Consider the following 16,729-nt stretch of genomic DNA (forward strand, 5'->3'; position numbering starts at 1 on the left):
AGAATTTGCCGATGTGTCGATGTTGAAAGGATCGGACCTTGCGTATCGGACAGGCATCTTTGGTCACAATGCCGCAACACCCCCGTATCGATTACGGGGAGAAATATCTTCGTTAGCAGACGGGGGGAGGGCATCCGCTTCGTCTTCATTACGATTATAATCCGATTGCCGCGGTGGAGATTGAAATTCCGCGGGTAACTCGATTTGCAAATGAAAATCTTCTTTAAGTAGCGCAGTCGATGGCGATGGGTGTCGAGCTCGTTCTCGAGATAATTCTCTTTCAGACATCGGAGGCATAATTGAATTTCACGTCATCGACTTAGTGTGTCCGCTCCCAAACAAGCCTGTCCTCTCGAGCTCGCCCCCTAATGAGTACCATCTGCCCTTGCGCCTCCTTCCGCGGGGTTTGCACCTCCTCCACTTGACCTACTTTTTATTTCGTGCAACTGCGAAACTTGAAAAAAAGTCGGGTATTTACGGGCGAGCCTTAAAATAAAGACTCTCCCGGAGCCTCGCCTCGGATTGTTCGCGAGTTTCTCTGTTTTCCTTCTCTGTTTTTCTCTTTTTTCTCCTCTTTCTTCATGCCTTTTTTATATCCCTCCCTCCCGCCCTCCCTCCCTCCCTCCCTTCTCGAGCCGGCGGCGACGCGTCGCGGACGATTGACGGCGCGCGAAAATTCGAGATTCCGATCCGCGGGAGTTCAATGCCAATGAAATTCTCACCGAGTCAATCCCGAATACTTTCGAGACTGCACGCGCTCGCGCGCTCGACACGTCCTACGTTCCCTCAGGATACCTCAGAAATGCAACGGAGCGGATGCGCCCGAACTATTTCAAGGTAAACGAGACGTCGGGGCTGCAAACGTCGAAACGGAGAAACGACTGATTGCACCATGCGCCCCGACGAGAACTGACGTTCTCATGGGCAATCTCGTTGTTTAACTGAGCAATCGCTCGATAATCGAATTCTGCTGGAGAACAGCTCGAGACTCGTCGCGTCTACTCCCCCCTCCCCCTCCCCCTGCCGATGAAATTTCCAAGACGCCAATTTTTCCCCGATAGCGCCGCGCACCGTTCTCCTCCTCGACGTTGGAAATTGCAAATTGGCGAATTAACGTCAGAACGATGTCGCAATTTCCACACGCTGCGACTGTCACAGGCGGCCCGAAGGCCCCTCGGATACCCCGTGAAATAGTACTTTACGTCTTCGTCGCATCGCGTCTCACGCCGTCCAACATCGAACGACAATACCGCCGACGGTTGTCTGCCCGAAGCAGTAGAAACTTCGATGTTACTTTCTTGTTCCCGGATTTGTCTTATCCGGACGATAAAATCCTGGCCTGCTGGCCAGGAAGCGTAGAGAAAAGTCCGCCGTGAATTTATATTTCTCAACTCTCGAAGGAGTCGTTTAGGGACGAAGCGGCACTATTATCGTCGACGTACTTTAGAGGCCGTCCCTCGGTCAGATCCATTTGCGCGCCGACACGACGGGATTTCGCGGGTTATTTACGCGTATTCCAATAGCGCAATTTCCAATTTCCACGTCGATGTGTTTCACACGACGGTAGAAAGGGAAGATAGAGAGGAAGAGCGAGCGAGAAGGAACGAAGCAAAGAGAGAGAGAGAGAGAGAGAGAGAGAGAGAGAGAGAGAGAGAGAGAGAGGGGTGTGGAAGAAAGGAGAGGAGAAAATTCCGGCGCCGTATTAGTTGAAAAGAAATACGACGATCGCAACGGAACGCGCGCTATACAGCTCTGCGGCATCGGCTGTACAAAGTTCGTCGTCACCTTTAGCCGATGCGGCAGCGAAGAGAGACCGCGATATACGTGCGTGTATGCATGCAGGTATGCTTGCGTGTGCGTGCGTGCCTGCGTGTGCCGCGCGAGGGGGGAATTCGGCCGTGCCGGCGAATCAATATATTACAACGAGTCATAAATAACACGTTGACAAAACAGTAGGACATTCAGCCGCGCCGAGGCCCCGGGCCGACAACACGCGCGCTCGCTGCGCGCTCGCGTTGTACCGTGCGTAATTTATACCGCGGATCTCTGGGATCGAAGCGAAGCGAAGGAGCAGCTTCTCGCGGCGTCTGTTGTCTCTCCGGCGCGTTCTGCCGCTTGTTGACGCGAGCGCAATCGATAGAGAGCGAGAGAGAGAGAGAGAGAGAGAGAGAGAGACATATTCCCTATGATTTCTCCCCTTTCCCGGCGCGCACGTCCGACGGACGAATGGACGGGACGGGACGTCGCGGAAAATAAGACGTCGCGGCGAGGAGTCTCGAAGGGGCGGAGAATTTTCCGAAAGAATTTCCGCTCGATCTGCCGCAGGGTGGAACAGGAGGCGCGCGGAGGGCGAGGAGGAGGAGGAGGAGGAGGAGGAGGAGACACGCGCGCCGCTGCAACGACGTGCGCGCATTAGCTCTAAACGGAATGCAATTGCGCCATGAAACGCGCAAAATTGCTGAACGAGTGTCTCCGCTCTCATTTTTCGCTTATTCGACAAAGCCGTTCTCACGTAGTCAGCAACGACGCCGCCGCGCCGCCCATTTGCGAACGAATGAGTCGTGGGCGAAACAAGCGGGGCGAATATCCGCATGCACGGGCGATTGCGCTTGCGGCACCCCCGCGATAGGGGATGGAGTCCGGGCGTGTGATGGGACTCGCATATAGGTCGCGAGTGGAATTCCCTTGGACGGATTATCAGTCTTGCCGGCGCGTGAAAGAATCCCCGGGGTCGTCGAAGGTCAACGCCGAAAGTCTCGGCCGAGAATCCAGCGAAGGGTGACTTTCGGCCGGCTCCGCTTGAATTAATCGACGATTAATCGGCAGAGTTGCCAACAGCATTTTCGCGCTGGTTATTAATTATACAACAGCAACTATTACACAACAGCAATTTGTCGCCCGATAATGAGCGAAATATTAATAATTCCGCGATTGCAAAATACACGCGGTGATAAAATAGAGACCGCATCGTAATCATTATCGCCATTATCGCGCTCATCCGATGTTTTTCGCGCCGTCAGAAATGCACCGTCGACAGTTAGAGAGCGACGGGGAGAACGATCGGAGTAGGTTGACACATTTTCCGAAATTTCCGGCTCACGGCTTCTCGAGGTAACTCGAGCTAATTTTCGTGAAACTCCGATTAAACTAATTGACGATTGACCTGCGGGGTTGCCCGACGGCAGTTTCCCGCTATATGCCGTTTTCCCCTCAAAAATAACAAAAAAGTGACAATTCCAAACGTGTCTCCAGACGTAGTCTTGTTTCGCGAAAAATGCAAGTTTTCCAGCTCGATTCGACAACGATCGGTGCTCGCCGGCCTGACGACTTCGCCGACAGAGTTGATCGCCGTGATTGGCTTAATCAGAATTTGTCGGAAGTCATCCCCTAACTGCCACACGGTGTCGCGCTAAGTCCTCGTGCCTGTCTCGTCCAAGTAGTTTCGCGTCGCTGATTAACTAAGCTGCGCGAGGTCTACGCGTCGCCTTAGCCGGGGCGGAAGAATCATTAGCGCGGGCTACGTGGTGTAAGGCGCCTCCGGGCGGTTCTCGTTATCCGTCTTTCCGGCAAAAATTGACCCGGCGAGCGCGCTTACATATCTCTATATACGTATATATCGCAGCACAAGCGAGTGACGCACCGCGGCCCTGTAAAACACCGCAGCGAAATCGATGGCTCCAACTCGCGCGAGGGGACATTAGAAGACATTTCGGCCGAAGCTAAAGTTACGTCCGCGCGCGACGCTCTCTTTCCTCACGTTTCACGTTTGCGAAAGGCAGCGTCCTCGGGGTGTCTCGGGATACGTAATTCGGTGTCAAGGGCTCGCGTTCGATGAGGCGACATATAATCCGGCATCACGTGGCAGAGGCGTGAGGTTTTCAACCCCGACCACCCCCGCGGCGTCGGTTACACGCGGCAAAAAGTAGAGTTCTTACGCCCTTAAGCTGGCCTATTTCCTCCTTTATCTGGTTGAAGCATTAAACGTCAGCTTTCTCTCTCCCTTCCTCCCTCTCTCTCTCTCTCTCTCTCTCTCTCTCTTCCTCTAGAGAAAACTTTCCAGCACTCGGTAAAACCGCAACAAATTGTGGCGGGAATTATTTTTTTCTTTTTTTCAACTGACGAGAGAGAGAGAGAGAGAGAGAGAGAGAGAGAGAGAGAGAGAGAGAATAGCCCGATGCGAGAAGAATATCCTTTCGGCTTCCTCTATCACAGCGTATTTCCCTTGAAAAGTCCCAGCGCGGTGAGTTTCGTTATTTCACCGATTGCGGAGCGTCGTTAGCCGGAGCGACCGATTTACATTTATTTTTCGTCCGTTAACGCGCACCTTCAATTATCAGGCGCGCTCGATTTTTCGCGCACGGTATAACGCGACTCGCCGCAAACATTCGCGATCTAATAACACAAAGGTTAAGCGGGACGCGATACAAAAGCCAGCAGCTATTGAAATTCTCTCCTCCTTTTGCCTCTCGAGACAATTCGCGATTGGATCACGAAGCGTACGCTTGAAGCGGGGCTGTCGTGCGACTCGACAATTGAAGTAACTCCAGACGTGGCGTGGACTCGCCGCGATTTAACCGCGCGCGAAGCAACGGGAGAAATTACCCCGCCATTGTGCGATCCAAAGTGAACTCAGCTCCCGTATCACGGAATTACTACGTAACGCCGCCCGCGCCGTGTAAAAGAAAGAATCGATACGACTAATTTTCCGTGGCCCGAATACGGAACTCCGTATTATATAATCGCGCGATAAATACAGCTGTTCGATATTTACTAGATACTCTTTATGTTTCCGTCCATGTATTTTTAAATCAAATTACGCGCGCTCCGTGTAGAATTGTGATCGAGAGGCTTTGCGAGAGTAGCCGGCGAGAGTAAGCAGAGAGAGAGAGAGAGAGAGAGAGAGAGAGAGAGAGAGAGAGAGAGAGAGAGAGAGACAATTGACGGCGACGACATGAGAGCGAGAATAGCGTAGTAGCGTCACAATAAACGCAAAGTGCAAATCCGATTAAATTATCAACCAACACAACTATATACAGTCCAGACTATCACACAACATACAGCAACAAGCGCCGAACATTTTCTCACTTTCATTTATTCAGAGAAAGAGAGAGAGAGAGAGAGAAGGGGGAAGGTCAGGTCATATCTCTAAATATACTAATAGAAAACGCACTTGACATTTGCCGAGCGTGCACTTTAATATTTACTTAACCGTCCGCCGATTAGAGATCGCATTTATCTCAACAGCGGCGATAAATCTCACCGGGTGGAGAGAGATAACGTGCCAATGTCTCGTAGCAGAAATTCTACGTCGATAAGTTGCGGGGAAAAAATTCTGCGTCGACGGAGAGGAAAAACTGCGAGCGGGACGAGGGAGGTTGGAATTTCGAACGGGAAAGAGCGACGGCGGAGGGGGGAGGGGGTGAAAGGGGATGTCACGAGGATGAGGGGCTGAGAGAAGCAGAGGCGATGAAGGGAGAGAGAATCTCCGGCTGATGTTGAGGAGATTTACATACCGCACGACCGGAACAATCAACTCCTAACGTGAGAACCCTCGTTCTCCTTCGCGACACTTCCGCCGTAGGAAGCACTGATACGGCCGACGCCGACGTTCGTGCCGGAAATGAACAACCGAGCACCATGTCGAAACCCATTTTTAAAAAGCTTATTTTACACTGTCGCTCGATCGCTCGGCCGCCCGCCCATCTGCTTGGTCGGACGCGATGAAAAATTATGGTTTCCTTTTTCCCCCAGAAAGTTAGCTGAAAGTTAGAGGGGGATTTCTCGACAGTCGAGAGGGCTTTTTTTCTTCTTCTTGTTTCTTTATCTCATTTCCTCTTTTTTTATTGCATTTGGAGATCCAATTCCTCATATGACAATTTTGGACCGTAACTTTCCCCGACTCGACTCGACTCGCCTTCGCTCGGTCGCTCGTTCGTGGAATCAGCGAGAATTCGTCGACGCGGCTCGATCAATCCATCGAGTCAATAATCTATCACAACAACGATCATGACGAGAACGACGACGACGACGACGACGACGACGACGACGACGACGACGACGACGACGACGACGACGTCGACGACGACGACGACGACCATGTTATCGATATAGATGTTAAACAATCGATGCTCGCAATCGGCCTACATCGAAGAGAAATCGGGAGCAAATTCTGGAGGTGCAGTTAATTACGTCAGAGAGTGGCTTAATCAAGACTACTTGTCCTAAGCTCATGGTAACCAGATGCTAGTTATGCTCGAGTAACGCGCGCAAACGTGTCAATGAATGCGGGTGTATTAGATTACGCTGTTCGATCAATTGTTGACAGTTAATCACACCGGCCGCCAGCGGCGCCGGTTATTGCGACTAATGACCAATGCAACTATGCCGTAATTGCGCCGGCTGCAGCGCAAACATCGCACTTTCGCGCCCACTCGACATCTTCCCCCGGAAAAAAAAAAAAAAAAAAGAAAAAACAAGGAACGTGAAAGAAAGAAAAAAAACAACGGAAAAATATTGTGTTTCAATAAAACCAATTCCGAATTCGTTAACAAATTTCTAAACGAAAGGAAACGCTATTGTTCGACCGGTGCCCGGTTCGCAAAATAAAGCAAAAAAAAAATTGGTTTCACGCAGTTGTTTCGTTCGATCACGGATAAAGCGGACGCCACCGCCGCTTTAACTACGGAATATCTTCCTACATTTCACGATCGGAGCGAATTAAAGTTATACGGGTATAATCCGTGGCACGGTAAAAAAAGGGGGAAAAAACGAGGAGCGCGGAACGAATGCCCCAATCGAGCACGCGAGAAGCTCTCTGTGAGCGCTCGCTTGGCGAATCACTCGCCGAAAAACTGCGACTCCTCATCTCTGACGGCCTCGCAAAGAGACAACGCGATACATGCAAAGTTGAGACAAAGGAACGGTTAATGCTGCTTCTTAATCTTTTGAAGCTACTTTCGCCGGCCATATCTTCTTGTCGTATCAGTGCGAAAGAGTAATAATCGTAATGCACGTGTACGATCATTATCGCTAACGCTAACGCAAACAGTGATGCCTATAAAAACGTCGCTCTCCCGACTATAACTCTTTCACCGCGCGATTATAGTTACAAACAGCAAACACTTTTTCCTCATCGTAGCGACGCGCGCGCTCGCTCGAACACGAACGCGTGTGCGGCAAATGTGCGCGCGGGTTCGGAGCTCGACAGATTTGCATGCAAATCGGATCTCGCGGAAGGTAAAATGTGGGGTCGGCTTTTTTTCGGAGACCGCGGCCGATTTCGCGAATTATTTCGGAACGGCGAGATTGATCCCTTCATGCGTGTGTCGTCGCGTCGCGTTCCGTTTTTCATCCCGTTCGGCTCCGTTTCGTTTCCGTCTACCCTCGCGTGATACGATATCTCCCAACTGACGAGGATGCTGCGGGAGAAGGAAGAGGAGGAGGAGGAGGAGGAGGAGGAGGAGGAGGATCGAAGGAGACGACTTCGGTCGGAAGCGTCGATTGAATCCGCGGAGCGAGTTCGGGGACAAATCGTTCAGACGTGTTTTTCCGCTCGTACACGAAATACACGGTGTTGTCGCACGATCGTGCGAGCAGACGTCGAACTCGTCACCGTGGGCGCGTTGGGGACTTATTAGCGCGTACGAGTGACATTTACAAATCTGACGCACCGCGACACATCCTGTCCGCGGTAATCAGCGCGCGCTATTAAGCGTAAATCGCGCCGATATTGGACGCGGTTTAACTCTTTCGCGCTTCAAGAGTTGGCAGTCCGGAGTTGGCTAGGGAAGTTTTGGCACTCCTCTGCTCCCCACACCCAGGCACACACGCGGCAACCCAGTCGGTGATGTCGTGCTAAAATAGCGATAGATTTAAATATTTGCGTGTTATAATATTCCTCGCTCCTCGAGGGCGAATCAATGCCGTAAGGATAGATTGACTCGCGCAAATATTGAACCTCTCGTTTATCGTTTAACTGTCGAAGCACGATCTCCGTGCGATGGCAATCGCTCCCGCGGAACGAGCCGGGCGATGCAGTGCGCATCGAGAGAACCGATCAGCGTCGCGGAAAAGAGGCGAGACGGTGACTTCGACAATTTCGAGGCAACTCGGCAGGAAGGCTTGGCAGCTTCCGCTTGACATGCCTTTTTGCAAGTGAAAAATTGCGCGGTGCGACGACGCACCGTCGATAAATGGATTCTTCTCGCTGGATTTTTCAGAGCTGGTGTACTTATGAAACGTTGATGTTGAGTAAAAAGAGAAGGGAGGGAAAAGCCTGTCACGACCGCGCAGAAATCCATCAAGCGCGAAGATGCGAAGCGTCGAGATGCAGTTGCCGACAGAATGCCGCGCGTATTCTAAATTCACGGCGTGCACTTGTAACGAGCAGGTCTTTATTACGCGGCCGAGAGAAAGAGAGAGAGAGAGGGAGAGAGAGAGAGAGAGAGAGAGAGAGAGAGAGAGGAGGAGGGCAAAGGAAAGGGAAGGCAGTCGATCCACGCTCGATAAAGCGTCAAACATGTATAGAACGGTTCCGGAATTACAAGTGCACTCGTACATGCATTACTTGCACGCCAGGCGAAACATCCTTGAGCCGAAGGGGTGTATAATAAAAGAGATGCTATCGTGGCGCTCTATAAACCGCGAATGTACCAAATATAAGCTCGCGTGAAGGAAAATAACGAAAGGCATTACTTGCACGCAGTTGTGTGAGCGTGTGCCGTTTATTAAGCGCACACGTACACACGTGTACACACACACACACACACACACACACACACACACGTATGTACGTATGCGCCCGAAACGCCATACGTCTGAATTAAAATCGTTTCGCTTTGGTTAGAGCCGAGCGGCTTGATGTTCCTATAGGTGCCGCCAAGTCCGTCGACCTGATTACACACAGCCGCGTAAGTTTTCGCAAGGAAGCGCCATTAAGACCGAATTATTTGCATTACGAGTCTGTTTGAGCGAGCGCGTCTTGCTTAATTGATAATCCCCGCCGTTCGTACGGCTTAAAGCTTGCTCGTCAGCGATTGATCCATAAAATAGGCATCGCCGGATGGTCAGGTAGCGTGCCGCTAAAGAATTCACGTCGATCAATAATAGAAGTACGATGGCGATTGTTGGGAACGTGTTCGATGTAACGCGCGTTACACAGTCCGTCCCAGGACCGCGAGTGAATTCCGCCCGATCGCTACTAGTAAATACATTTCCGGACACGGAGACTGGTCGTTGGGAACACCTGCGGCCCCCCTGCCTCCGCCCTCTCACCCGCGCTGCCGCCCTCCAGTGTGTCACGAGCATTCGCTCTGTCCGGCATTGTCATTGCTATCTAATTGGATCTACATCTCGCGCGAACTCGCGCGACGATCTCTATTACAAACGGCCGCGGAATTAAAATGTCCGTTTGAGCGTTAAACAAATTAGCGTTGGTGACGGGAAAAAGAAAAGTGGGAAGGGGAAAGAGGGAGGAAAAAAAATAGGGGAGCATCTCTCAACGAACTCGCAACGTCGTCGCGACGGATTACGTACGCGACAATCCGCCAGAAAAATCTTCCCTTTTCTGATTTCTCCTTATTTTTTTTTCTTTTTTTTCTTCTTTTTTTTACTTCTCTAGATCCGCCGGAACGCGCTCCACTGATTTAGAATTCCGACTGCGACTGCGACTGCGACTCGTCACTCGACTTATATCCGCCCCAATTTGTACGTCGTATATGCGATTCCCTCGCACTGGCGCTATAATCGGTATAACCCGGCTTGCTGTTTCTGTAAGCCAGGTAGCCGGAATTGACGTCACCAGCTCAGATCAGCACCTTCGCTGAAACTTAGCTGCCCGGCCGAAGCGCTCGAAATGTTCGTTATCAAAATAATCCGACTCGCCCGATCCCATCGGTGATTTTGACAAAAATTCGCAAAAAAAATTTTGATTAATACTCGCCTCGCGTGCGGTATCCGGGAGCAGAAAGAAATTTATACAGAAATGAACATTCCAGTCGCGCGCGTTCCGGTGAACGGACGGCTGGATCCTGGCTTTTTTCACTCAATCGCGATATTTTCGCGATTCATATAATCCCCATCTCTTATCACGCTCGCTAGTTTGCACGATCCGCAGGCCAGCCTGTGTTTTTCATCTTCGATGATCCGATTCCGTTGAAACTCCACGTCATCCGAAGATTGACTTCAAAAAGAAGGTATATCAGTCTGTCAGTCAGTCAGTCAGTCAGTCAGTCGGTTGGTTGGTTGGTTGGTTGGTTGGTTGGCTGGTACGAGCAGGATCTGCATTTTAACCAGTCTCTCTTTCTCTGGCCGAGGACGAAACTACTTTATTTCAGCACGAGCGCAAGTGACATGCCGCGCGCGCAAGAGAAAGTCGGCCCTTTTCCCTTTGCCTCGTAGCCCCGTTCCATCGGATGCTAACGGCAATCGCCGCTTCATCGAACAATCCGCCGTCCAATCATCGTCGCGCGCGCGCAGATGTTGCGCTGCAAAATGAGTTTACTGCGATTTCAAACGAGCCGTCGCCGCTCCGTCGCATCGATATGGTCACCTCATCCGCGTTTCTCGATCGTATTGGCTGTTTCACCACTTGGCTCGGGTAGGAAAAAGGGGAGGGAGATAAAAAGAGGGCAAAAAAAAATCGGACAACCGTCTGAAATGGGCGGATTATTCGTTTGCATGCGAATGGCTCGGCGTAAGAGAGAGTGAGAAGAGGGAGCTCTCTCTCTCTCTTTCTCTCTAGACGAGAGGAGAGTATCCCCGCACGGTCAATGATAAAGTCGAGCGGACGATAATACGACGCGGATTCAATCAGTTTTCGTCATTCGATCTGTCCTTCGCTCTCGCCCGCGTTCTGTATTTGTGTGCGTGTGTGGAAATGAAAGCGATAAGCGAGGTAAAGTCGCGCGTGAATGAAATGATGCGGGAATGGGCACGTTGACGTAACGCAGATAGCCGGTATACGGTGACGGCTGGTATACGGGGAGCGGTGCGGGGAGGAGGTTGGAAAGATTGGAATTCGAACATGCGGAGAACAATTCCGCATTGGATTCCGGCGCCGATGCTGGTGCAGTCGCGAGCTGGCCATTACCGAGTGCCGGCTGCGCCGAGTGCTGCTGACTTTTTAGGATGCTGCGCGAGAGTTCTTCTCGTGCCGCGGCGGCAACTTCGGGACGTGGTTTCCGCGAAAACTGCAGAGTGTCTACTACGGGACTAAACTAAAGCACGTAGCCCTTCGACTTCGGTTTCCGTTCGCTGCGGCGGCGGCGGCGAAGGCGGCGGCGTCGTCCGGCAGCAAAGCTTAGCTGGCGACTAATGGCGAACGCAGCTGGTGTTTCTCTCGTGAGAATAAAATTGTATGAGGGCTTTTATAAAAATTGAAACTCGCTTCTCGTGCGACGGGACACAGCGAACCAGCGGACGCGAAGTACGGGAGAGGGGGGGCAGGGGTACGAGTGCATCCTGAGGGTGACTTCCGCGGAAACTTGTACTGAATCAATAATCGATGATTAACCGGCGGGATCGACAATAATTTACGGCTATGTAATTCTGTCGTTCAATGATAAGCGCATGAAATTGATAAGGCTGTGTATATCTCGCGGAGGGGGGAAGCAGCCGATAGCGTTGATCGATGGCAATTTTAAATATAGCCAAGAAAAGACAAGAAAGTCTTCCTCTCTCTCTCTCTCTCTCTTTCTCTCTCTCTCTCTCTCTCTCTCGTCCTGTTTCTCTCGCTTCGACAACAAGCTGTCCTTTATTTTCCATGTCGGAGCCCGCACCAGTTAAATGAATCGTCGATTAACTTGGTCAAAATTAATCAGATGTATCTAGATGCACATATGCATTATGAATGATGCTTGATTATTCAATCGGATATACCATTTCAACGGGGTTTGCTGTATCACATGATACATCCAGATACGCGTCGGCAACGAGTAGAAAGATTAATGATTTTTCGCATGGCGACTGTTGAGGCTTTAGCGAAGCGTACGCACGTACGTACGAAGGATATGCAGAGATGCGAGCTGTCCGCGATCGCCCTATCGATATCGTTACGAGGACTTGGCCGAATTTATCAGAGAGAATTCCAGCAGGCCGCACCAAAGTGGCGCCTCATCACTCGGCGATATCGCGAAATTCTCAGATAACCGCCGGAGAAATTCATTTTGCCAAATAAAATTTGTCCGGACAACCTCGCCGGACACGGCGAGGGCGAAGCCGCAGGAATTCCGTTATTAATCTTTTTCAGGGACAAAACGCGTTTTAAATCGCTCCGTGGGCGAATTTCAAATATGCCGCCGCGCACCTTCGCAATGTGACTGCTCAGCTCAGCGGGAAATTCCACTAAGAAATTCAAACCCGACACCTCTCCCCCCTCCTCTCTCTCTCCCTCCCTCCCTCCCTCCCTCCCTCCCTCCCTCTCTCTCTCTCTCTCTCTCTCTCTCTTCCTCCGTCGGCTCTCACGCGACACTTTTTCCTCTTGATCCGGTAAAAAATTCAGCCGCCGATCCTGCATCGGGTATCTCGCGTCCAGGTCGGATTAACGAGATCGATACGAGGACGATACGAGGACGACGCCGGGCGTACACAGCTCCGACGACTTTTGCACGCGATAAATCGGATACTTCTTCCTCTCATAATTTCATTTGTCTCTATATTTTATCGAGAAAGGGGATATTGCCTAGAGTATACGGCGGATCCGCTTATTTTCCCGCCGCACTTTGTACGCAGCGCTCCTCAAAGTCCCGGAGTTAGTTGGCGACGAAAGAGCGGCTGAACAAAATTGAAACAAAAAGATGGGCGTCGGGCGTCGGACTTCAAAGTATCTTTCCAACTCGCGGAAAGCAGTGCAAATACGCGAACACCAAGGCAATGGATAAGAGGGAGGGTGAAATGGATGGCTGAGCAAGGATGAGCGAGGAAGAGAGAGAGAGAGAGAGAGAGAGAGAGAGAGAGAGAGAGAGAGGGAGAGGGGGGCGGGTTGGCGAATTGGCACCGGGATAGAAGTAGTATTAATTTCCTCGAAGCCCAGAAATTCCTTCGCATCATCCCTCGTCCCCTTTCCACCCCTTTATACCTCATCTCTTCCAAAATCTCGCTCTTTCCCCGCCGCTTTGTCTGTCTCATAAACGTTAGCAACAACATAGTCAGTCTCTCGTAGAGCGGTATTATTAAATTCTCCGCGAGAGAGATAAATCTTTGAATTTCAGAACGCTGAATAAATGTAGACGAAACTGTGTGTAGATATACCAGCAGTCGTGTGTGTAGTACAAGTCGACGCATGTTGCGGCAAAGAGATCCGGACATGAGTATGGAAGACATACAAATTTCGTTTTCCTCTCTTGTGCTTCGCAGGAGCGGTAGGTGGCGAAGGAGGCGACGAGGATGACAAGGAGAAGGAGGAGGAGGCCGAGAGGGAGAGACAGGAGGCTATTAGGGAGGCCGAAGAGAGAAGGAAGGAGAAGCACCGTAAAATGGAGGAGGAACGAGAGAAGATGCGACAGGAGATTAGAGACAAGGTGAGAAACCGTGCGAATCCTTTAATTGTGCGAGTTAACTAACTAACCAACTAACCTGTAACTCTCATTACGCGATATCATGTGCCAGGCGAGCGAGTGATCTTACTCGTGAGTGTTTTTCCCGACATCTGTGTCCGTGCGCGCATGTATGTGTGTGTGTGTGTGTGTGTGTGTGTGCGCGCGCTCGCACGCGGTCATGAAATATACCCCGTGGTGAAGGAAGAACGAGAAAAGAGGAGAGGGGAGAGAAAGAGAAGAAAAAAGAGGAGCCACAAATTAAGTCAGGAGACTCCGCGAATTTTCATTCACACGTGAGAACGCGCACCCCGCGCTACCCTCGATTTCGTCCCCGTTGACTATAAATATCCGGAGTGTAGTCTGAATATCGCCACGTGTTTTCCTGCGTTTTCCACGAGAGCCCTCGATTTCATCTGGGTCATGTCAGCGCCGTTGACTCTGTCCTGACAGGACAATACATCAGGATTGATAATGGCGCGATCCAGCGCGCACTTTACGTCTCTTTCTCTCTTCTACCCACCCTACTCTCTCTCTCTCTCTCTCTCTGTCTCTCTCCCTCCTGTGCACCCTCCTTTACCTCTTTTCATCCGCGCTCTCGTTGCCCGCCAAATCGGCGAGTGCGCTGGAAGTTTTTGCGAAATCCCGGCGTACATTGTTCTATCCCGTTTGATCAATGCCTCGATGGATTCTATTTTCTATGTGATCCATTTCGATTGCTTTGTCCCGCAGAAAAATACCAAGTGGACCAGATTGGATTTGCCCCGGCGGCAGCTCAAGAGCCAATATCGAGTTCTCGTGTCATTAGTATTTTGTTTTTTGCCCCCTCCCCCTTTTTTGCGCCGACACGTCAGTTTGGGCGACATTCAATCACGTCGTGCGTGTCGAAAATATGGTGGAAATGAAAACATTTTTAATCCCCCTTTTTTAGCCGACTCGCGCGCGCAATAAGATAATCGCCATGTCCCATTCGCGATAAAACGTTGCATATAATTCGTTACGGAATCAAGTTTGATGTATCGCGCGCCTCGAACGAATAACCGTTTCGCGTTTCTCTCTTTTTCACCCGCAGTTTATTCGATGAAATATTATTCGATATTCGCCCGAACACAATAACAAAACTTGTCCCCGTCCTTGTCAGCGGACGGGACTTCTCGCGGACTCTTTCCGCTTGGAGATTTTCGAAAACGATGAAAGGAATGCGGAATAAAAAAGTATATATACAACGCGCACTGGCTGTCCGCGGCTGTCGGCTGACGCGGGCGACGGATTTATGTGTTTCCTTTCGCCGATGTTTGTCACGGGGTCGCGAATTTCGCGGGACATTAATTGGAGTGAAAACACGATTATCTCGAGCGTAAACAGAAAATGATATCGTTGAAGGGACGATGCGCGCGTAGCTCGACGTTGCGGGACGTTTGATGATCCGTGTGTGGCATACCGACCGCGCGCGCGTTGCAGTTGTAATTCCACGCAGAAGTGGTTGGCCGAGCGGTCGACCGTTATAACCATTATCACGGCAGTTGCGATTCGCATATAGACGGTGTCTTGATTCGACGGTGGTCCGTACGGTAGTGCACGTCACTTCGCCGAAGCAGGAGTTTCTGCGATCGAGAAAAAAGTGGAGAGATACGTCTCGGGACGATAAGTGGCTGCTGAACATTCTCGAGCTGTGAGACAGGGAGACAGCGTACGAAAAATGTCAAGACCTAAGGGAGTACGCAAAATCGAGGAGCCCGGCAATCCTTTGGGCGTTCTCCGGGATGGAACGAAGCCTCGGGATCAAATAGAGTCTAATCGGTCAATCCGGATAAGCCCGCGGGGACAGAAAGGAAGCCGTGAAATTATGTAACAAGGCAGTACTATTTAAAGATGCCAGTTAAAAGTTGGACAGATATAATAACGAAGGAATTGAGTTTCCGCGACTTCATTACTCCTCTCTCTCTCTCTCTCTCTCTCCTTGCAAACCGGATAAAAAAATGTCTCTCACGGACGACCCGACATTCGTTCATCCGGCCGCGGTTTTATTCGCGAGACGGCAGAGAGGAGATCCCGCCGACGAAATATAATTAACACTAATGGCCGCTTCATCAAGGGCGCAAGAGCCACCGTTAAATCCTTTCGTCTCGGCCGCGGGAACGTGATTCTTCGAAAACGAGCGGAAAGATTGAGACGCCCAGCGCCGCGCCGTGATCCCTCGTGAGAATAGAGAGAGAGAGAGAGAGAGAGAGAGAGAGAGAAAGAGAGAGAGAGAGAGCGTCCCTATTCTTGCGTAGCGGAAGAAGAGGCTTTGGCATGGTAATCGCATCGGGTCAGGCCAAATCCGATTTCCTATCTCAACTAATGAACGAAGTGGGACTTTGTTACAGAGACTCTGCGAGTCCCTGCGCAATTTGGAAATATTCTCTTTGTTGCTTTATTTAGAAGCCGGTCGCTCTCTCTCTCTCTCTCTCTCTCTCTCTCTCTCTCTCTCTCTCTCTCTCTCTCTATCCCTCTCTCTCTGCTCTCCTCTTTCTCGCCCCTGACGGGAGTGGTGCGCCACGCACAGCCGATATTGTTGCAAAAGTGTAAATATCGTAACGTTATTGCGACGTCGCAACGTCGCGTAACGGTACTTTTACGGCACGAAGCAGGATTTCATTGATATTCATAGGACGCGTCCGCGCGCGTTTTGTCCGCCTGCACGATCGCCGATACGTTTTTCGCGAACCGATCGCCGAAAAAAGTATCGGCCGTCGATTTAACGCTCGCGCATATTTATCCAACAACGGTCGTCGGTGCTCCGAGGGGCCGTTTCGCCCTCGGGACATTACTGCCGCGCTCGATCGATCGCGGCAGCGCCGATTTCGTGCATTCTTCAGCGCGATCTGGCGACGTTCGATCGGGCGATAATGTCAGCGCGCGCTCGGACGTACGCTCGCGTGCTCCTTGAAAATTTCATCGAGGTCGCATCGGCGATACAACGTATTCTCGAATATTGACTCATACACCGGATACCCGGTGAATCCGCCGCCCCGCAATGCTCGTCCAATTACGAATATCACTCCGGTCGACCGCTGCAGCGCCGAGCTCTCGCGTTTAAGACTGCAAAAAACGCGTCGGAATGACGCGCGTCTAATGAACGACGAGCTTCAATTATCGGATCTCGCATTAGGGTTCGCTGCAGTCCAATTAGCGCTCTTAAGTATACACCCCCG

At 51.0% G+C, this 16,729-nt stretch overlaps 1 protein-coding gene across 3 annotated transcripts in view; it reads left to right on the plus strand.

Annotated features, from left to right (window-relative positions):
• The window catches only part of cpx (synaptic transmission protein complexin), a 124,335-nt gene that overhangs the window by 99,544 nt on the left and 8,062 nt on the right, over window positions 1–16,729 (plus strand). For all 3 annotated transcript variants that reach the window (XM_011156771.3, XM_011156773.3, XM_025308033.1), the window contains one exon: window positions 13,354–13,517. In XM_011156771.3, the coding sequence (XP_011155073.1) occupies window positions 13,354–13,517 (164 nt within the window). The remainder of the gene's footprint in view (window positions 1–13,353; window positions 13,518–16,729) is intronic.

Source organism: Harpegnathos saltator, unplaced genomic scaffold (assembly GCF_003227715.2).
Source record: "Harpegnathos saltator strain DR-91 unplaced genomic scaffold, Hsal_v8.6 scaffold135, whole genome shotgun sequence".
Lineage (NCBI taxonomy): Eukaryota > Metazoa > Arthropoda > Insecta > Hymenoptera > Formicidae > Harpegnathos > Harpegnathos saltator.